We start from the raw sequence: 23,111 nt of genomic DNA on the forward strand, positions 1-23,111 counted from the left end.
TTGAATTGAATATCACCCTCTATTTAAGCATCTTCTGTATTTTGGGGTGTATTTTGGATAAAATAAATTCCTTAGGTTGTCACTTTAAGATCCTCCACAAATTCTGCCCTGATTTTTCTTTAATCATATGAGATACTGGTATGCTAGGTACCTCCTAGGATCTAACTCTCAAACCTTCCCACAAATGTTTTAGTCTTACCCAGTTGTTACTGCAGTTTTCCTCTTTAGATTATTTTCATTTTATTTATCTTATGTACATGAGATGTGGGTACCCAGGTGACATAATGGATAGGGTGGAATTGAATCTAAAATATTTGAATGATAATAGGTAGTTGTAATTGGGTTGTTTACCATTTCTTTCTTCCCCTTATTTTACCACTAGAGCTAAGTGACTTGCCCCAGTTACATTACTAGTTAATCGTCTGAGTACTCATTTGAACTCAGGTCCTCAGGACTTCAGGACTGGTGCTCTGTCCCCTGCAACACTTAACTGCCCTGTTAATTAGTAGACCAGTTGTTTAGATTGAAGTTGTTGCAGGATAATAGTGGGAGGTAGGTTGGAAAGGTCAGGTAAGCCTTGAATAAAGAATTCGAGTTTTATCTTATAAAGCATAGATCCATTGAACATTTTTGAACAGAGGAAAGTGTTGCAGGGGATCGTTTAGGAAGATCCACCTTATAGTAGTGTCAAGTATGAGAGATTAGAGACCAGAAATGCTATTAGAAGACCATTGTAGAAATTCAGGCATGACACAAGGGATTGGAATAGGTTAGTACTAGTGGGTATTAAAAGAACAAGTGACTTTAAGAGACATTTTGCAGGATAAATCAATTCAGTGGCTCTGGGAGTAATAGAGAGGAAAGAAATATTAAAGATAATTCTAAAGTTTTAAGCCAAGATGACTGAGAGAAAGATGGTATATTACTATAAATAGAGGTACTTTCACAATGTTTTCTTTGTTGTTTGGGAGAGAAGATTTTGGGTATTGTTTTAGAAGTGTTGATTTTGAAGAGAAGTAACAATTCATTAGTAAGTTAAAGGTAGGTAATATTTGTGATTTGAGCTGGAGAGAGATGAAGGCTGGAGAGAAAAGTTCTTTAAGTCAGTAAATAAAATTGATTGTTTGAAGCCATGAGAGTAGAACTCCTTGGAAAATCAGCATTTAAAAAAAATCATCCTACCTTTTATTGTATTTTATCTTTTAAGAAGAATCATGTTATAGGGAGACTTCTATATAATTCCCTAGTGAGTTATAAAATAAAGTTTAGGAAAATGGAAATTAAAATGGATTTCAATCTTAGGCTTTCAAGGACAGTTCTGTAGTTAGTTATCTCTATTTGCAGTCTGCAAAGAGTGGTTGGAAATACTTAGAAGATGCCACTATATGGAGTAAAATGTAAGTAGATAAGCCAAAATTTACAAATACAGAACTGAAATGTGTTTTTTTTTTGGGGGGGGCATGCAAATCGATTTCTGGCTTTCTAGGCTGGAGAAGATGTTCAAGTTCAGTACTTTGTGGAAAGTAGACTGTAAAAGTGAAATTAAAGTTTTCATTTCAGCATTTAAAAGTCCTCAGATTTTCTTAAAGGATTCTCTTAAAAGACAAGAGATCCTGTCAACTTGATATGGATACATGATGAAGTCAAACTTCAAATAATTTCAGGACTAATTTAATGCAGTTTAAATTTACAGAAAATGAAATGGATCAGTAAAAATCACTCTTATCTCAGTGCCTAATCTCACTGTTTGACTTTAAACTAAGGAATATTAATTTTTAAAATATGTCATTTAGAAATAAGTAGATATATCTTTGGAGACTTCATTAATCCATTTTATGTTCTTCTTGATCTACTTTATGCTACTGTTCAATTGAAGTTTCAGATTGGTGAATTCCATTCCCCATTTCCTCTGTGGTCTACTCTAGTTGTTAGGAAAGTGAAACTTAAATGTTTGATTAACTGGGTCTGTTAAAGTTTTTTCCTAGTGCTGCTTGTTCATTGAAGCATTAGGGTTATTCCAGAGGTAAAAAAAAAAAATCAGTGAACTAAAAGTCTGTATCCATTTTTCTGTACTCTTAACATTGTGCTGTATTCAGACTGATGACTTTTTACTCACTAGGCTCATAGAAAAGTTAAAAGAGTGTCCTGAATTTATTATTCCTTAATTTCAAATTACTCAGATTCTTACCTTTTTCTATCTGGTATTAGTTGTATTTTTGAGGCACAGAGAGGGTGAATAATAGGTCCATGGCATAGCCAGGAATTAAATTTTGGCCACAAAGTCCTGCTACTCTTCTGAAAAAATAATACATTCAACCAATAATTTTTTTTTTCAAAAATAGTATTTCATTTTTCCAGTTACATGTAAAGATGTGGCTGGTGCTCATCCACTGCGCCACCTAGCAGCCATGTGGATAGTATTTTCCATTATGACTCTTGGAATTATCTTGGATCATTGTATTGCTGAGAAGAGCCAAGTCAATCATAGTTAGTCATTGCACAGTTCAACTAATAAAATCTAATGATCATTTTTTCATCTATGTGTTTGGCAGAAGAACTGTAGCTATTCTGGCTCTGGAGGAGAAAATGAGACTGGTGACTTTGCACAGCCCTCCTTCACTTAAATATAATTCACTTGCATGTCAGGATATTACCTCTCTGATGTTATGGTTATCTTCAAGAACAAAGGAAGGGCAGACAGCAACAACAATAGTGGGGCTATTCATTTCTTCATGAGATTGACAGGAGTTTTAGAAACTTGTTAATTAGTTTTTTCTTTTTTTTTTCTTAAATGTTTGGCTGAAGCTATTTCATTGTCACTGAAATTTTGGGATCAATAAACTCTATTTGTAAGATTTAAAAAAAAATGAAATATGTAAAAGGCAAGGAGTAGCTCGGTGGTGCAGTGGGTAGAGAACCGACCCTGGAATCAGGAGGACCTGAGTTTAAATGTGTCTTCAGATACTTAATACTTTCTTAGTTATGTGACCTTGGGCAAGTCATTTAACCCTATTACTTTGCAAAAAACCTTCCAAAAATAGTAAAGGGCTGAAGTTGCTATGTTCCTCAAATTTGGGAAAGGATATTAAAAAGGAACTTTTTTTCTTTCTTTTTTATTTTTTGGTAAATATTGAATCAAGTTGCCCACCTTCTGATAGATGAGAGACTTAGATTCTAGAATGGAATATATCCATAAACATAAATATGTATAGATAAGTTTTATGCTCAGCTGTAGAAGTTATTATATATCTATATCTATGTATGCATAAATAGATATATAATTTAGCTAGAGTCATACTTTTGAGGCATTTGAAGTGATCTTGGGGAGAACTTCTGGGAATTCCTGCCTCTGTTCTGCAATCTTGGCTCTCCACCGATCTTTCTTTTTTTAATTATAGTTCATTTTTTCTTTTTTTTTTTAGGGTTTTGTTTTTTTTTGCAAAGCAATGGGGTTAAGTGGCTTGCCCAAGGCCACACAGCTAGGTAATTATTAAATATCTGAGGCCATATTTGAACTCACGTACTCCTAACTCCGGGGTCGGTGCTCTATCCACTGTGCCACCTAGCTGCCCCACCCCCCTTTTTAAAGATTTTAGTTATTTTGAGTTTTACAATTTTTCCCCTAATCTTACTTCCCTCCCCTGGCCCCCCACAGAAGGCAGTTTGTCAGTCTTTACATTGTTTCCATGGTATACATTGATCCAAATTGAGTATGATGAGAGAGAAATCATATCCTTAAGGAAGAAACATAAAGTATAAGAGATAGCAAGATCAGACAATAAGATATCAGTTTTTTGTTTTCTAAATTTAAGGTAATAGTCCTTGGTCTTTGTTCAAACTCCACAGTAGCTTCTCTGGATGCAGATGATATTCTCCATTGCAGACAGCCCCAAATTGTCCCTGATTGTTGCATATAGTTCATTTTTGCAATGAGCAAAAACCTGGTTTTTCTTCTGTCCAGTTGAGAATGAAAACAAAAAAATGAACAAAAATGAAACTCCTGTAATAAATATCCATAATCAAGTAAAACTATTTCCATGTTGACTATGTCTAGAAAGAATATATATATATATATATATATATATATATACACACACACACACACACACATAAATAAAATTTACATGTGTACACATGTATACACATATTTATTTGGATTAATGATTTAAGAATGATGGAACATGTTACCTATCTCCTAATAGTGAAGTAAGAGACTTAGAATCCAGAATGAAATATATACACATGCACATTTGTGTATACATATATATCTATATGTATATTTTATAGATTTTTTCTCATCTGTAGAAAGTTCTGACATATACACGTATACACATATACACATAAACACATGTATTTCATTTTGGACTCTGACTCTCAGCTTATTATCAGGAGATGGGTAACATGTTTCATTTTTAATCTTCTGAAATTTTGAATGGTGTTTATCAGAGTTTCTGAGTTTTTCAAAGCTGTGTGTCTGTTTTTTTTTTAAGGTTTTTTTGCAAGGCAGTGGGGTTAAGTGGCTTGCCCAAGGCCACACAGCTAGGTAATTATTAAATTTCTGAGACTGGATTTGAACTCAGGTACTCCTGACTCCAGTGCCAGCGCCGGTGCTCTATCCACTGTGCCACCTAGCTGCCCCCAAAGCTATGTGTCTGTACAATATTGTTGTATAAGTTACTCAACCAAATATAACATTCTATTCAGAATTCTACACTTATATTTGGAAGGTCATCCTCTGGAAAGAACGGATGAAGGTATATTCTCACATCATGGCACTAAGTTTAGATTTTTTTTTTCTTACAATATTGTTGTATAAGTTACTCAACCAAATATAACATTCTATTCAGAATTCTACACTTATATTTGGAAGGTCATCCTCTGGAAAGAACGGATGAAGGTATATTCTCACATGATGGCACTAAGTTTAGATTTTTTTTTCTATTTAGCTTGTAGTCATTGTATATATTGCCTTTCCCTTTTTGCTCACTTAAATTTTTATTCATTAATATAAGTTTTTTGTAGCTTTTTTGTCTTCATCATATTCATTTATTTCCAACAGTGTACTAATATTCTTTATGTACCAAACTTTCATTTACCAAAATTTGTTTAGCCATTCTTTATAATGATGGATATCTACATTCTTTCTAGCTGTTTTCTGCTACAAAAAAGTACTACTATAAATATTTTATTTTTTTTATCATCCTTGGGCTTAATGGGATCTTTGTGTCAAAACATCTGAACATTTTGTTCACACATCCTTACCATAATTCCAAATTGTTGTTCCGAATAGTTAGATCAGTTCATAAAAACAATCAACAGGATTACTGAATGAATGCTGTAATAATAGCAGAGTGAAAAAGAAAAGATTGGTTTGAATCTGTGTGACTTGGAGAATAGTTGTTCCAGTAACAGAAATAATAAATTTAGTATTAAATAACCTGCAATTATACCAGGGACTATGCTAGACTGGGAATAGAAAGACAAAAATTAAACATTTTCTTACTTCAAAGATTTTCCTGTTCTCTCAGGGGCCTGAGGAAGAGGAAACAGCATGTGTGACATAATTAGTATCGTTTAGTTGGAAAAGGAGGTGGACTGGTCATGTAGCAAGAGCTGGGAATAACCAATGGACAGTCAGTGTGCTTTACAGGTGTCTATAGAATTTTAAAAGGTTTGTTACAAGGCTTCCAGTGATGTAGGTATCTTGTTTGAGAAGGTTTGACTAGGATGAAAAATATCAGATCCATTAAAGAATTTATTTGGAAACTGCTTCAGTGCAGATATTTGAAATTTTAAAAGTGGGTGAGGTTAGGGTAATAAAATACATTTAACTATCTTAGTGGTTACTCAAGCCTCCAAGTGAAGAAAAGTCAATACCTTTTACAGGCAGAAGTGAGAGAAACTGAGAAGTAGTATTGTTATATACTGCTTAAGTTTAAAGAGTGAGTCCTGTACTTCTAGTTTTCAGTTTATTTGAAAAATAATTTATCATAATAGAGCCTTGCAATTGTATAGTACCTTATAGTTTATACATTTCTCTTTTGGGTCTCATAATAGTTCTGAAGTAAGTCTCCTTTTAAAAGTTTATTTTTTTAACTTAACAAAGTCTCTTTCCCTTCCAGTCTACCCCATTGGAAAAAAAAAAGAAAAGCTTTTATAATAAATATGCAGTTAAGCAAAACAAATTCTCCCATTATCCATCTCCAAAAAAGATGTTTCTCAGATTTCACTCTTGAGTTTATCACCTGTCTGGAAGTGGGCTGGGTAACATGCTTCATCAATTAGCCCTTTGGAATTGCTTTGATCAGAGTTCTTAAGTCTTTCATGTTAAGCAACCCTTTAGAATTGATAAACTGAAGCCCAGATAAGTTGTAGTAAGTTATAGAGCTGGGAGTCTGAGTTCTGTCTTTTAAGTCTAATGCTCACCCTGTTTATGGTGTTGCTTCTCTATCAGTCACCAAGATTTATCTAGTGCATCTCTGATGGTCACACATCAGGTAGATACTTAAAAGTCACTTTGTATCAAGGTAGAGTTGGAGGATAGCCTCCTTCAGGTCAGAGATACCACAATAAAGATGATATGGATAAGTTTAAAATGTGTGTGAGATGGGGAGAATTGGACTAGATATTTAAAGCTTCTTCCAGATCTGAGGTTCTGTGATTCTTGTCTCTAATGTAATAGAGTATTTATTTGAGAACACCTACTGTCATAAACATTGGCACATAGAACAGAAACTAATCCCTTTCCTTCTTCTACCATTTACTTCTATAGTTGATTACTTTGGGGTATTGAAATTATTCATTTTGTTATAACTTTGCTAAGGATGCTTTGCTAATTATTCTTTCTGTTTGCATGTCATCAATTATATATAGTTAGTCTTTGCTTATAATAATAGCAATAAAAGCAATAATAACAACTAACATTTATGAGGGGTACCTAGGTGGTGCCATAGTGAAAAGAGTTCCAGGTGTGGAGTCAGGAGAAGCCTTCTTCCCAAGGTCAGGTCTAGCCTCAGACACTTCCTAGCTATGTGACCCTGGGCAAATCACTTCACCCTTTACTTCAGTTTCCCCATTTGTAAAATGAGCTGGAAAAGGAAATGGGAGACCATTCCAGTATCTTTGTCAAGAAAACCCTAAATGGGGTCAAGAAGAGTTGGCCATGACTGAAATGATCGAACAACAGCGACATTTATACAGTGCCAGACTTTGCATTTGTTATCTCCTTTGATCTTCACAGTAGTCCTGGGAGACTACTACCAGTGAGGAAACTTAGTGAGGTAGAGTTTTAAGTGACTTGCTCAGGGTCATGCAGGTAGGAAGGTTCTGAGGCTGGATTTGAATTTAGGTTTTCTCTGACTTAAGGCCCTGACAACCTTGTGTTCCTGAAACTGTTTTGTAAAGTGGGTTATAGTCTCTCTCTTTTTTTTTAAGGTTTTTTTTGCAAGGCTAATGGGGTGAAGTGGCTTGCCCTAGGCCACACAGCTAGGTAATTATTAAGTGTCTGAGGCCGGATTTGAACTCAGGTACTCCTGACTCCAGGGCCGGTGCTCTATCCACTATGTCACCTAGCCGCCCCTGGGTTGTATTTTCTAAAGAAACCATATTATAATTGAGGATTATGCTCTTGATCAGTGATATGTTAGATTGATAATATATCATAAATATTTAAGATATATTTAAGTTTTCAGTAATTTTTTTTGCTATAAGTAAGTAAAGTTAAATTCTTGTAAAAGAAGTAGAAATGTACTACCTTGTCCATTATAAGAGAATTTACATGTAGCACACAAAATGATTCTGCTGTTATATATTTGCTATATCTATATCTATATATCAGTTGTCTGGAGGCTGAAGTGTAGCATAGTGTAGAGAGGTCCTGGCCTTCAGGTTAGAATCACTTAGACTCAGATCATGTCTCTGACACATAAGCTTTGTGATTGTGGACTTTTTATACTTTCTATGCCTTAGCTGGGTGATCTGTTGCATGGGGTCTAGAGTATGATCCTAATCAATTAGGACCCTTTTTTCAGGAGCCAAGCATGGACTTGTCTCCAGGGGGGCTACCACCCCCTTCACTAATCATTGCTAAACCCTGCTCTGTACCACTCTTGGCCTTCTATATGCCCAGCAGTCAGCACTCCAGGGAAGTTAGAATCTAACCATGACTCAGGCATTCTCAGTAACTATGCTGGCAAAATTCTTCCTCCTTTCCTCTTGTAAGTTTTAGGTGGGACAAAGTTAATCTGTAGTTTTCTCCCGCTCTCTCTTCAGAACTTGCTTATGACTCTCCAGCACACCACCATTCTCCCTCATTCATTCTTGTATGCAGCTTCGTTGTTATTCTAGACTCTGTCACTTACCCAGCATGTCTAATCACTTGCTAAATCTTATAAATTCTCTTTATATAATATCTTTCACATCTGCCCTCTTCTTTCTACTCACAAGGAAGAATTTTAGTTCAGGATCTTATTTCATAACTCTTTCCTATTGCAATATTTTACTAATTGGACTCTCTGTCTTGGGTCTCTTCTGTTTCCAGAAGAAATAAGTAACTTTTTTTTTGCAAGGCAAATAGGGTTAAGTGGCTTGCCCAAGGCCACACAGCTAGGTAATTATTAAGTGTCTGAGGCCGGATTTGAACTCAGGTACTCCTGACTCCAGGGCCGGTGCTCTATCAACTTTGTCACCTAGCTGCCTCAAGTAACTTTTCTAAAGTACAGATCTGGCCCTGTGATTTCCTTCCCTACCTCTTTCAGTAAAGTCTAGGGGCTCCTTATAACCTGCAGGATCCTTTGGCCTCTACCTCTTTACAATTTTCTACTTCCTAATTTTTCAGTCTCAAACTTTACTCCCTTCTTTTTTTTTTCTTTTTATTGGTGATTTTTCTTTTTTTTGTGTGTACAAATGATGTTTTTTATACATTACTAAAATATTCTTGTTTAAGAGTAAACATAATACCCCTCCAAAAAATAGACCTTCTTGAGCAATAAAGAAGAAAAATTAAATTTAAAGTTAAAATGATGATGATGATGATGATGATGATGGCGGTGATGGCGGTGGTGGTGGTGGCTAGGTGGCACAGTGGCACAGAGCACCAGCCCTGGAGCCCGGAGCACCTGGACTCAAATCCAAATCCAGCTTCAGACACTCAACAACCACCCAGCTGTGTGGCCCTGGGCAAGCCACCCAACCTCATTTGCCCTGAATCCCCCCCCCCCCCAAATAATTATAATAATTATAAAAATGTGCTTCAGACTGTGTTCCAACATCACCAGCTCTGTTGTGGGTGGATCACATTCTTTATGATGAGTTCATCACAAAAGTTACTTCCATATTTTTCCGCCATTGCCATTGCTGATCACAACTCCCTCCATTCATACTTCCGCACTACCATATACTATATTTTGTCTCTCCTTTCACTCTGTCCCTCGTCTTAAATGTGCTGTAGGGTAGTTGAGTGCCACAGCAGACTGATCACCGGCCCTGGGTGCAAGAGGCCCTGAGCCCACATACCACCCCTAAGGCCCAGCAACCACCTGGCTTTGTCATCCGGGATAGGCCATCCAATCCCAGCCCCTTGCAAGAAGTAAAAAAGAAAATGTGTTATATCTGACCACTCTACCCCCATGGTCCACCCTCTCCTCCATCACTCACATCCCCCCCTTCCCCCTGTCCTTCTTCTCTCCTTCTTACTCTAGATGTCTATACCCCATTGAGTATATATGCTGTTTCCTCTCCTAGCCACCTCTGATGAGAGTGAAGGTTCCCTCATTCCCCCTCACCTTCCCCCCGTTCCATATCATTGCAATAGCCCATTGTAATAAAATCTTATTATATGTAGTATCTTAGCCTATTCCACCTCTCCTTTCTCTTACTCCCATTACATTTCCCTTTTAGCCATTGACTCCATTTTTTTTCAAATTCAGCTCTCTCCTGTGCTTCATCTGTAAAAGCTCCTTCTACCTACCCTATTCAATGAGAAAGTTCATGTAAGTATTATCAGTATCATTTTTCTATGCAGGAATACATATAATTCATCATCATTAAGTCCCTCATATTTTCCCCTTCTCCTCCACTGTCTATGCTTCACCTGAATCCTGTATTTGAAGATCAAACTTTCTGTTCAGCTCTGGCCATTTTAACAGGAACATTTGAAATTCCCCTGGTTCATTGAAAGTCCATCTTTTTCCCTGGAAGAGGACATTCAGTTTTGCTGGGTAGTTGATTCTCAGTTGCATTCTGAGCTCTTTTGCTTTCCAGAATATTCTATTCCAAGCCCCACAAGCCCTTAATGTAGTTGCTGCTTAATCCTGTGTGATCCTGACTGTAGCTTCACGATATTTGAATTGTGTCCTTCTGGCTGCTTTTAATATTTTCTCTTTGACTTGGGAGTTCTGGATCTTGGCTATAATGTTCCTGGAGGCTGGTTTTTTTTTTTTTGGATCTCTTTCTCAGGGGGATCAGTGGATTCTCTCCATTTCTATCTTGCCCTCTGCTTCTAGGATATCTGGGCAATTTTCCTGTAGGAATTCTTTTAAAATGAGGTCAAGGCTCTTTTCCTGATCATGACTTTCAGGTATTCCAATAATTTTTAAATTACCTTTCCTGAATCTGTTTTCTAGATCAGTTGTTTTTTTAATGAGATGTTTCACATTTTCTTCTAATTTTTCATTCTTTTGGTTTTGAAGTATTGTTTCTTGACTTCTTGTAAAGTCAGCAGCTTCCTTTAGCTCCATTCTAGATCTGAAGGATTTGTTTTCCTCAGCTTTCTTATCTCTTTTCCATCTGGCCAATTCAGCTTTTTAAAGCATTCTTCTCCTCAATAACTTTTTGAACTGTTTTATTCATTTGGCCTATGCTGGTTTTTAACATGTTATTTTTTTCAGCATTTTTTTGGATCTCCTTTACTAAGCTGCTGATTTCTTTTTCATGTTTTTCCTGCATCTCTCTCATTTCTTTTCCCAATTTTTCTTCTATTTCCCTTAATTGATTTTAAAAATCTCTGCTGAGCCCAATTTCTGATTTTCTTGGAGTCTTTAGATGCAGGAGCTTGTACTTCCTCATCTTCAGATTGAGTGTTTTGAGCCTTCTTGGGATCATAGACAAAGTATTTATCAATGGTGTTCCTTTTTTACTCATTCCCCCAGCATGTGTCTGGTCTTGGGGTGCTTCCTGAGCTTTTGAGTATTATTGGGGCACCCCACCTCTCACAAGGATCTCCGTGTATGAGGCTCAGTCTTTCCTCCTTGTCTGTGAATGACCACAAGCACACCCCTCTGCCATGGGGCTGAGGTGGGGGGGGCCCTGCTGTTCTATTGGGGGGCCCTAGGCTGCAGTCAGGATCTGAATGTGGTCAGAATCCCAGAGTCCTGTTCCAGGGACAGAGGACAGAGCTGGGCAGTCTCTTTCCACTCCCCTCCCTAGGCTCAGCACTCATGCCCTGGGGGCTCCTGCTTACTGGCTCTGCCTGATTCTGGTTCCTGGATCTGGGCTGTTCTGGCCATGCTGCTTGCTGAGTGCCCTGAGGACTGGGCTTCATGTGCTGGATTGGCATAGGTTCCCCCCCCCATGCTGATCCCCCAAGTTGTGCCTGGTGCTCCCTGGGGTGTAGTTCAGGAAGCTGTCCTTGCTGCCATGAGCTGCGGTTCCCAGGCGCCCTGGGGCTGCCTCCAGGAGGCTAAAGTTCCTTTCCTCTAGCCGGCTGCCCCTCTAACCCCGTGGAGCAGAGCCTTTCCACTATTTTCCAGGTTACCTTGGACTGGAGATCTGCCTCACTGGATCCCTCTGTGTGTTCAGTCTCGAAAGTTTAGTTAGAGTCATAATTTTAGAGTTTTGAGAGAAAGCACCTAAGAGAGTCTCTTCTCCTGTCACCATCTTGGCTCGGCACCCCAACTTTACTCCCTTCCTACACTCCCTTGTTCACTCTTAATGGCTTTCTGTGTTGATGCATCCTCAACTCCTCTCTCATTCCACATATCCAATCAGTTACTTGATTTTTTCATTTTTCTCAATGGGTAATTCTCTTACATATTTGCTCTTCTTTCCACTCCCACAAATACTCACCCTTAGCTCTTTTTACCTGGACTTTTTATCATAGCCTTTTTATTTTTGATAAGTTTTTATATGCCCTCTGTGCACTGGATAACACCTATGGATCTTGATGAAGGAGTGGGTTGGGGGGGGTGTCCTCTCATTTTTTTCATTTGAGTTCTGTTTGATCTTCATAAATTTTTGTATTCACTTTTGATTTTCTAGTATTGTAATGGTTTTTTCTCTTTACATTGTTGTTGTTATTGTGTATATTGTTTTCTTTGCTCTGCTTATTTTGTTCTATATCAGTTTATATAGCTTTTTTCCTTTGTATTTATCACACTCATCACTCCCTTTTAATAGAGTAATATTCTATTTAATTAATTAATTAAATTTAAATTAATTGAATTCTAATTTATTCTTTTTAATAGAGTAATATTCTATTGCATTAATGTCCCACAGTTAATTTACCTATTCCCTAATTGATGAGCATCTACTTTATTTTCAGTTCTTTGTTTCAGCAAAAAGTGCTGCTATAAATATTTTGCTGTGTATGGTATTTTCTTTTTATTCATGACTTAGTATAAGCTAGTAAAAGTAATAGAGACTCTCATTCAAAGGGCATAGACATTTTAGTCACTTGCATAATTCCAAATTGAGTTCCAAAATAATTATACCATTGCACAGCTGTATGAACAATTTATTATGTGCCTATCATTCTACAATCTCTCCAACACTGTTGCCGTTTTTTGTTTTTTTGACAAATTTACAAGGTGTCAAGTGAAAACCTCTGTGTTGTTTTGATATTCATTTCTCCTATTAGTGAATTAGAGTATTCTTTCATCTGATAACCTCTGTAACCTTCTAATTAGTTTCCATGCCACAAGTCTCTCCCCAATCTCATCTATTCTTCATATAACTGTCAGTGATTTTGTTAAAGCCTAGGTCTGATTATGTCCGTTTTTCAAACAGTAAATTCTGATGGCTTCCTATTGAATCTAAGATCAAATATTATTTATATTTGTTTCATTATTTTTGAATTTCTATTTTTACATTCTGTAAAATCTAATTATTTGCACAGTATTACATGTATATACTTTATAAATAAATATATATTGAAGGTACATACTCAAAAAAGGGGCATATTATTTAAATATTAAGGGTGATATTGTAAGTATATTAGGATCACACAGAAGAAATTATCTGTCAAATCTATTTAAAGGGGAAGTGTTCATGACTAGATGCTCATGGAAGGTAAAATATGTAGACTTGTCCCATAATTTATCACAAACACAATAAATGCAGCAAAATATGATGAAAAGTGGGAAAATGGAAAAAATTTTGCAGTAAATTTCTCTGATAAACATCTCATTTTTAATGTATTTAGAGGGATCTGAAACAAATTTATAAAAATAGCTATTTCTCAACGAATGACCAAGAAATATGAACAATTTTGATAGAAGAAATAAAGCTATCAAAAGTTATATGAAAAAATGCTCAAAGTCATTAATAATTAGTGAATTGTAAAGTAAAACAACTCTGAGGTACCAACTCTTATCACTGACTTGACCAAAATGACAGAAAAGGAAAATGTCAGGCTGGAGGGAATATAGGAAAATAAATGCACAAATACACTATTGGTAGAGTTGTGAACTAGTCCATCCTTTCTCGAGAACAATTTGGGACTCTGCCTTCAAAGCTAAAAAAACTGCATACCATTTGACCTAGGTTTGTATCCCCAAGAGAACAAAGAAAAATGAAAAGGACCCATATATATCTATATCTATATCTATATCTATATCTATATCTATATCTATATCTATATCTATATCTATATCTATATCTATATCTATCTATATAGATATCTATATCTATATCTATATCTATATCTATATCTATATATATCACCATATTTATAGTGACTTTTTTTGTGATGGCAAAGAATTGGAAATTGAGAGGATTGCCTTTCAGTTAGAGAGTGGCTAAAGAAGTTATGGGATGTAGAACAGTATTGTGCTCTAAGAAATGGTGAAGGGTCTGGTTTCAGGAAATACCTGGGAAATTCATATGAACTGATCCAAAGTGAATTGAGTAGAACTAGGAGAACAATTTATATAGTCAACAGAGATATTATAATGATAATCATCTGTGAAAGATTTAGTAACTATGATTAACACAATGACCCATCACAATTCCAAAGGGCTCGAGATGAGAAAAGCTTGTCCACCTCCTGATAAAGAACTGATGAATTCAGAGTACAGTTAAAACATGTTTTCTTTTTTTTTTTGAACATGACTAATATGGAAATATATTTTGTCTGACTTCATATAAGTGATGGATTAAGGGCAGTGGATAGAGCCTTGGAGACAGGAGGATGGGAGTTTGAATTTGACTTTAGACACTTGATTCTTGCTAGCTGTGTGACCTTGAGGAAGTCACTTAACCCTGATTGCCCCAAATCCAGGGCCATCTCCAATCATCCTGATTCATATCTGGTCACTGGACCCAGATGGCTCTGCAAGAGAAAGTGAGGCTGGTGACTTAGCACAGCCCCCCTCACTGAAATTCAATCCATGTGGTTGTCATGGCTTCAACTCCCTGATGTTTTGGTCTACTTCAAAATTTAAGGACAGATATTATTATTATTATCATTATTATTATTATTATTATATATCATGGAGAGTATATTGACTTTTGAATTAGATGGGGGAAGGGATGGAATGAGAGAGAATTTGAAAATTAAAATCAAATCAAATCAAATAAAGAAAATTACCAGATGGGTGAAACAATTTCTGACATCATAAAAAGTTTAAAACATTTTTATGCATATTGCATTAGAAGTTGAGGGGCTCTTACTTATTTATCTGTCTATCCATCCATCCATTCATTCATTTTTTTGTTTATTTACCAATTACTAGCAAAGTTGAGAGGCTTTTGAAAAATGTTTGAAGACAATGTCAAAGGTCAATGGAATAAATTTGGAAAAAGAAATGACAAAAAAAATGAATTTATAGGAACTGACATTTATTTGACTCTGACAAGTTTGTCCACAGCTTTCTGAGAGATTAATTTATTTATGTTATATATTACCCGGATTTGGAGTCAGAACACCTTGGTTTGAATTCCAGGTCATTCTTTTTAAGGAGATGAGTTGGTGAATAGAGACATCTGATTATTTCAAGAGTAAAATCCATTATTTTGACTTGATCAGATTTATAATGCCATTTACAGCACAGATTGCAGAAAGCTTCATGTAGATATGAGGGAATGGAGACCCACTGTTTATTTTTGAGTAGGAAAGTGATGTAATTAGAGTTATGCAACAAGAAGATCAGTCTGTCAGTGTTCTGTAGGATAGCTTGACAGAATGCAGATGTAAATGGGAAGAAGACAATTAGGAGTTTGTTATAGTAGAGTTAGTTAATGACTGCCTGAGCTAGGTTGGATGGCATTGAGACTACAAAAAAAGGGAATGAAAAATGCATCCAAAGTGGTAAATTGTCTGTGATTTCTTAAACTTCTAACTTGTGATCATGTATTGTAGAAAGTATGCTTCCAGAATTTTATGGAACCTGATTTTCTTTCTTTCTTTTTGAATTTTACAATTTTCCCCCTAATCTTGCTTCCCTCCCCCATCCCCCATAGAACTTAGTCTGATAGTCTTTATATTGTTTCCATGCTGTACATTGGTTAAAATTGAATATGTTGAGAGAGAAGTCATATCCTTAAGGAAAAAATAAAATATAAGAGATAGCAAAATTACATAATAAGCTAACTTTTTTTTTTAAATTAAAGGCAATATAGTCTTTGTCTTTTGTTTAAACTCCACAATTATTTCTTTGGATCCAGATGGCATTCTCCATCACAGATCCCCTAAAATTGTCCCTGATCATTGCACTGATGGAGTGAGCAGGTCCATCAAGGTTGATCATCACCCCATGTTGTTGTTAAGGTGTATAATATTATTCTGGTTCTGCTCATCTCTCTCAGCATCAGTTCATGCAAATCCTTCTAGACTTCTCTGAATTCCTGTCCCTCCTGGTTTCTAATAGAATAATAGTCTTCCATATTATATATACACCACAGTTTGGAACCTGATACTCTTTATCATCTGAGAACATAACTTTACTTAAACCAAGGCACTCAGAAGCATTTATTAAGTACCTACCATGTATCAAATACTTTCTTTCCTAGGTTCTGGGGGTTGGTTACAAAGAATGAAACAATTCCTTGTCTAAGGGAGCTTTCATTCTATAGGAGGAAACAAAAAGTATTTCCTTGAGTACCCAAGGAATTAAATACAGGTTCGTTTGGGAGGGACACTAGCAGGTGGGAGGATAATGAAAATATTACCATAAACTCAGGTAATGTTTGAATTGTATCTTAAAGAAATAGAGTAAATTTGTGAGAAAGAGGTAATGAGGGAGAATATTCCAAGAATGGGGAATGGCTAGTTAAAATAAGGCATAGAAAGAGAGGATTTAGGGCTACATGAGGGAAAGACCATTTTGACTGGACCTTAGGAATCTGGAAGAGGATAATGTACAGTGAGGTTGATGACGATGTTGATGATGACATTGGAATAATTTTGTCATCTTTCTCATAAATATATTGTTATTTTTAACTTGAGAAAAATTTCTGATCAAGTTCTTATAAAATATGATTTGTAATTGCTTTAAAAAAGGTTTATTGATCAGAATAATTCAGTGGTCACTAAAGGTTACTAGTTTGTCCTCTGCTGGCCAAGACTTGTAAACACTGAGTTCAGCTTGTTCTACTTTATGAAGATGTTTATCATTTAGTCTGTTTTTTTTCAAGGTAATGGGGTTAAGTGGCTTGCCCAAGGCCACACAGCTAGGTAATTATTAAGCGTCTGAGGCTGGATTTGAACTCAGGTACTCCTGACTCCAGGGCCAGTGCTAATTGATTAATTGATTTCTTTTATAATCTTATTGGTGCAGTGGATAGAGCAGTGGCCTTGGAGTCAGGAGGATGGGAATTTGAGTCCAGCCTCAGATATTTGACTCTTCCTAGCTGTGTGATTTTTGGGCAAGTCACTTAACCTTAATTGTCTCACATCCAGGACCAACTCCAGTCATCTTGGTTCATACCTGGCCACAGAATTCAGATGACTGGGGGAGAAAGTAGGGCTGGTGACTTAGCACAACAAGCTCTCATTCAGATCCAATTCATGTGCTTGTCATGGCATCACCTCCCTAATGTCATGGTCTTCTTCTAGGATGAAGGACAAAAAAACCAAAAACAAATCATTATGCATTTAAAAACATTCTGAGGAGGGGTCCATAGGTTTCACAAGACAGCCAAAGAAGGGTGTCTATCTGTCTGCGTCTGTCTGTCTGTCTGTCTGTCTGTCTGTCTGTCTGTCTCTCTCTCACACACACACACGCTCACTCAACCTTGGACCATCTTTGGGAAGCCATGTGGCAGTGAATAAGGGGTATCTTATTGTCTCCTCAGGGACTTAAGGAAGTTGATGTATGGCATTTTTTTTTGCAAGGCAATGGGGTTAAGTGACTTGTCCATGGTCACAGAGCTAAGTAACTATTAAATATCTGAGGTCACATTTGAACTCAGATCCTCCTGACTCCAGAGCCAATGTTTTATGCACTGCGTCCACCTAGCTGCCCCTGTCTATGACTTTTGATCAATGGTGCCTCTTCTTTACCTGTCCTCATCAGTGGGATAATGAAATTAACTTTTTTGCATTGGTTATATTTGTAAATAGATGGGGAATGGTATGGTTTCATATTAGTTTTGCAATGGAATCATCCAAAATTAAATTAAACTAGGAATCATCCAAATATTCAGTGATATATAAAAAAATTCAGCATTATGGTTGTGCTATGTCACAAGTACAGATAATTATTGTATATTATTTCTTATTTATAGTTAATAATTGAATACATTCTAGGGACACTGTTCAGCATTCTAGGAGGTCAGAGAAGGGGAATTATGCAAACTAAAGCACAGATGTGACTTAATAAAAAAACCCAAGATATTGCTGTATCTCCTTCACATTTGTTTTCTTTTATTTAGGAAGTAGTAATGATTTCTGATTGAATAGTACAACTGAAACATATTATTATTATTATTATTTTTAAGGGTTTTTTTTGCAAGGCAACTGGGGGTTAAGTGGCTTGCCCAAGGCCACACAGCTAGGTAATTATTAAGTGTCTGAGACTGGATTTGAACCCAGGTACTCCTGACTCCAGGGCTGGTGCTTTTATCCACTGCGCCACCTAGCCGCCCCATACAACTGAAACATATCATTTATCCTCCATCTCAGTTTTAGTTCTAGTTTCCTTAACCCTTTAGAATAGGGTGAAATCCCTTATTGGGTACTACTGGCCAGTTGTACAAACCTTATTATTTGTTTTTCCAATAACTGTACCATCAGTGTCCTTTGATCACCTTCCAAAGGAAAATTCAATCCAGTTCAACTGGCATTTTTACCTCACCTCTAGGTAAGGCAAGCTCAATCTTCTTGAGAAAGGAAAGGAAAAATGAGGTACATATGAGGGAGAGGGAAAAGGGAGTCTGAAAAGAGTAGCTAGGAGACTGAGAGGGAAGTGCCATCTCCCTTCCTTACTGAAGGATGAAGGGAATTGAGACTTTAGGAAGTAATCTTATTCTTTGCTGAGCCAGGCCCTAAAGGATAGCCTCCATTCACCATCCATAATGGTTTCACACAACCAGTACTGTATGTTTTCTTCCTTTACATTATTTGTACTTAGATTTCCTTAATTCCATGTGTTACGAACTTATTTTTTGTTAGTTGTTTTGAAATATGGTTTCCTTTATTACAAAGAATCTTTTTTCATAGAGGAATCATTCATTGGCATTCACAAAACTTCACATTCACAAAACTGCTGTATAGAAATTATTCTTTGGACAATGAAATTCTATCTGTAGTGCATGTAGAATCACTCTGATCTCTGTTCTGCAATGCTCTCTTATTGCTCTTGTTTAGGAAAGGTTTTAGAATTTTAATAACTAGTTTCTTATTTTATCTCTCTTATCTTAGATATAATTTTACTTTAGAAATTTTAATGCATTTTCTGAGTGAGTTAATTATGATAGTTTTTAAGTAGGTTTAAAATTCTCTTTTCTAAATTTGCAGGTTTTCTTGAAGAAATGAAGGTTTAAGACATATTTATCTACCAGATAAAAAGATGGGAGCAAACAGCAGCAGCATTAGTGACCTTTCAGAAAATGAATATTTAAAAAGATTATCTGGAACAGAGTCTATCTCTGAGAATGACCCATTCTGGAATCAGCTTCTTTCTTTTTCCTTTACTACACCAAATAACAGGTAAGATGTTTCTTAAGTTCTGAAAATTTAGATCAGTGGGTTATATTTTCTTTGGTCATCTTTGGAATAGTGTTAATAGATCTTGAAAATTACAATTTGAAATCATTTCATTTGAGCTTGTAAAAGTTTCTGTGATAATTTAACTTAAATGTACATTACTCATGTAAAATTATTTTAACTTAAAATTGTATTTTGTTTTTTATGTGAAAGTAAACTAAATGGTAAAATTCTGCTTCTTTGATTTCTCACATTTTATATTATCATTTGCTCTTTTCTATTTGGTATCCACTCTAATGAGAAGAGACTTCATTATGCTGAGGAAAAAGGAAAGTTACTTTTACTTTAGTGTCACTTTAAATTGATAGGATTGAAAGAAAAGAAGTGACTGTTTGCTAAGATTTAGAAGCAGATATTGTCTGAATTAGGACTGTTGATTGCTGAGGTTTGAATGATGACTGTCATGATGTATCTTTTTTTATTCATTTTATTTTATTTTTCCAATTACATGTTATAAAAGTTTTTCAGCATTCATTCACTTGCATATTTATGTTACGCAATTTTCTTCTACCCTCCTTTCCCCTCAGCAGGGAACTGTCTAGTGAACACTGTGTATGTACATTTGTGTGTAAAATGTTTCCATGTTAGTCATTTTGTGTGTGAGAAAATAGAACTAAGGGAAAAGAAAGAGAATCATGGAATAGGGAAAAAATAAGAGAAATTTTAAAAAAGTGAACATAGAGGGGCGGCTAGGTCTTGCAGTGGATAGAGCACCAGCCCTGGAGTCAGGAGTACTCGAGTTCAAATCTAGCATCAGACTCTTAATAATTACCTAGCTGTGTGGCCTTGGGCAAGTCACTTAACCCCATTTGCCTTGCAAAAACCTAAAAAAAATACTAAAAAGTGAACACAGTGTTCATTCAAATTCTGTGGTCATTGTGAGTCTTGAAATCAGAGTTGATTAGTTTCTCTTCCTCGTTTCATTTCTTCATTTGGCAGCAAAGTCTTCTTTAATTCACTGTATATATTAGGGAAAGATGGAAAAAACTCATGTTAAGTCTTAGGTGTCCAAAAGAATTTTATTAAACATCTCCTCTATCACCAACGAAGACTTCAGAAGGGCTAATGAGGGAAAGTAGAGAATGAACATGGTCTTGTAAACTAGTGTTCAACTTGAGTGTGGCAGCTCTGCAGAGGGCTTCCCCAGTTCACTTTTTTATATAGAAAAGTTCTATCTCTGATTGTTTTTTTGTCCTTCCTTCTTCAAGAGTACCATGACATCAGGGATGCGATGCCATGACATGCAAGTGAATGGTATTTAAGTAGGGAGGACTGTGCAAAGTCATCAGTCTCTTTTTTCCTCTAAGGTTGTCAGAGTCTAGTGGCCAGATATGGATCAGGATAATCCTTGGACCTTTTTAAGCTAGGTTTGACTGAGTTTGACTGAGGCAATGCCCATTGAGTGATTAAGGCTAGGCAAGAAAGAAATGAGGCAGAGAACATCTTTAACATAGTCCAAAAAAAAAAAAGAAAGCGGTATGGAAGGGAAGACCTTCTGGATTTCTGGCCAAAACAGAAACAGTTGCTATTTACATTCACTCCTTAGCCAGTTGACTCTCTATGATATCTGTTAGAGGGAGTGCTCCCTCTTTTCCCCAAAGTACCAGAATAGTCTTCTCAGTTATCTTCTATTTCTATTTCTATTTATACTGGGTCTTAGATTAATTTTTGCTCCAAAAAATGCATTAGGGTTTATTTTCAAGGGTTATCTTTTTTGATTTTTTCCATGTGAAACAATTATCAAAATCTATATTTATTCATATACAATCATGTCATCTTCTTCTAGAGCATTGTCATAACTCTCCAAATCCCCAATTTGGTCTGCTTTCTTGCGGCTCCATTTTCTATTGTACCATTGACTCCCAATCTCTTATTAAGAGCAATAGCTGTCCATGTAGCTTGCTCATAGTACAGTGACAACGTAACTGTCAGTGATTTTATCCCATGAATTCTTCACCTTGGTCACTTCTTGCAGAATAGCCTTCACAGAGTTTTCCATGCTGATTTCTCTCCATTCTGTTTTTTTTTAAGATTTTTGTAAGACAATAGCGTTAAGTGAATTGCCCAAGGTCACACAACTAGGTAATTATTAAATGTCTGAGACTGGGATTGAACTCAGGTCCTCCTGACTCTAGGACCATGCTCTATCCACTGGGCCACCTAATTGCTCCTCCATTCTATTTTCAATGTATTCATTGATTTCCATATGCAAATGACCCTTGAATGACTTGTTTATTGCAGTATCAAGAGACTAGAGATAGGCACTAATTCCTGCTAGAATCATTATTTAATCTATTCTTTTCTTTGCAAGAGAAGTCTTTAGCAAGGTGAGTGCTGGCTGAAACTTACTTCTTTGACCATCCTGCAAAACAAGTGGCAGCATTAAATTGACCCCCTTCCTGATCACTGCTTGTGTGCAGTTTCAAGAACATAAATGCCTGAAACATGTTTAATCTTATCTTTTTTGCCCTTAGTGATGAGTAGAGGTGGGGACATTATTATCAAGTGCACGATATTCATTGTGTTTGTACTCAGATTGGTCATTCAACAATAAGTTTGAAGTTTTTCTGTTTGCATAAGCATTTACCTCTTGTCCAAAGGCTCTCACTTGGGTATTTACAAATAATTTTAATTAATTAATTTATTTATTATATATTAATTTATATTATCATTTATTTTAAGGATTAATGTCAATAATATTATTTATATTTAATTATAGAATTAACATTGCTGTTTTATAATTCAGTATGTCTGTTGTATGTTGCCATGGACATTTAAATGCATCCATTTGGCCAGCGCTTTTAACTGGGGCTAATTTTTGGAGTAGGACTTATATTTCTAGCATTTGGAAAAAATATTCTAGGTCTTATTTTCAGTGAAATTGTTGTTAATTGTCCTTCATTGTCTTTTTCTTTTTTTAAAAAAATAAATAAATTTATTTCATTCATTTATTTATTTTGTCCTTCATTCTTGAAGAAGACCATGACCTTAGAGGGAGGTGATATCATGAGAGGCACATGAATCGGATTTGAGTGAGGGAGTGAAGTGTTAAATCACCAGCCTCACTTACTCCTCCAAAGCCATCTGGATCCAGTGGCCAATTGGGATGACTGGAGATGGCCTTGGATTCAAGGCAGTCAGGGTTAAGTAACTTGGCCAAGATGACACAGCTAATAAATGGCAAGTGTCTGAGGCTGGATTTGAACTCCATTCTTCCTGACTACAGTCAATGCTCTTTCCACTGTGTCACCTAGATGTCCTTTTTGGGGAGATATGATGGAATTAGTATACTTCTTTTCTTTCCCCCCTTTTCCCCTTCAGGGCAAGCTAATAAGGAATATGTGATCTCAGCAACTATGGGGCTATTTGGGAACATTTGGACACTTATCTGTGAAGCAAAAGAAAGAAAACAAAGCCACATAGGTATACAGATTAGTAAACAATTAATATGGACAAGAGCCTTCCTATATTGGAGGGGAAAAAAAAAACCTTTGAGTTGCCAGGAGAATGTTAGTTTATTTTCTTAAGTTAGAATACAAAATATTCAGTTGCTCATAGGAGTTTCCTCTGGAATTCTACATATGAATACTAATTCATATTCTGTAGGGGAGTAGAGAATAAAATTCTAATAAGAAAAGGTCCCAGCATAGGGAAAGTGACCTCAATTATAATGTTATATTTTTGTATGTAA

The 23,111-nt window shown here is 36.0% G+C and overlaps 1 protein-coding gene across 3 annotated transcripts in view; it reads left to right on the top strand.

Moving 5' to 3' along the window:
• Nucleotides 1-23,111, top strand: part of DYM (dymeclin) — a 619,494-nt gene that overhangs the window by 8,083 nt on the left and 588,300 nt on the right. For all 3 annotated transcript variants that reach the window (XM_074206163.1, XM_074206161.1, XM_074206162.1), the window contains exon 2: nt 19,172-19,363. In XM_074206163.1, the coding sequence (XP_074062264.1) occupies nt 19,224-19,363 (140 nt within the window). In that variant the 5' untranslated portion in view covers nt 19,172-19,223. The remainder of the gene's footprint in view (nt 1-19,171; nt 19,364-23,111) is intronic.

The sequence above is a fragment of the Macrotis lagotis genome, chromosome X, assembly GCF_037893015.1.
Source record: "Macrotis lagotis isolate mMagLag1 chromosome X, bilby.v1.9.chrom.fasta, whole genome shotgun sequence".
Classification (NCBI taxonomy): Eukaryota; Metazoa; Chordata; class Mammalia; order Peramelemorphia; family Peramelidae; genus Macrotis; species Macrotis lagotis.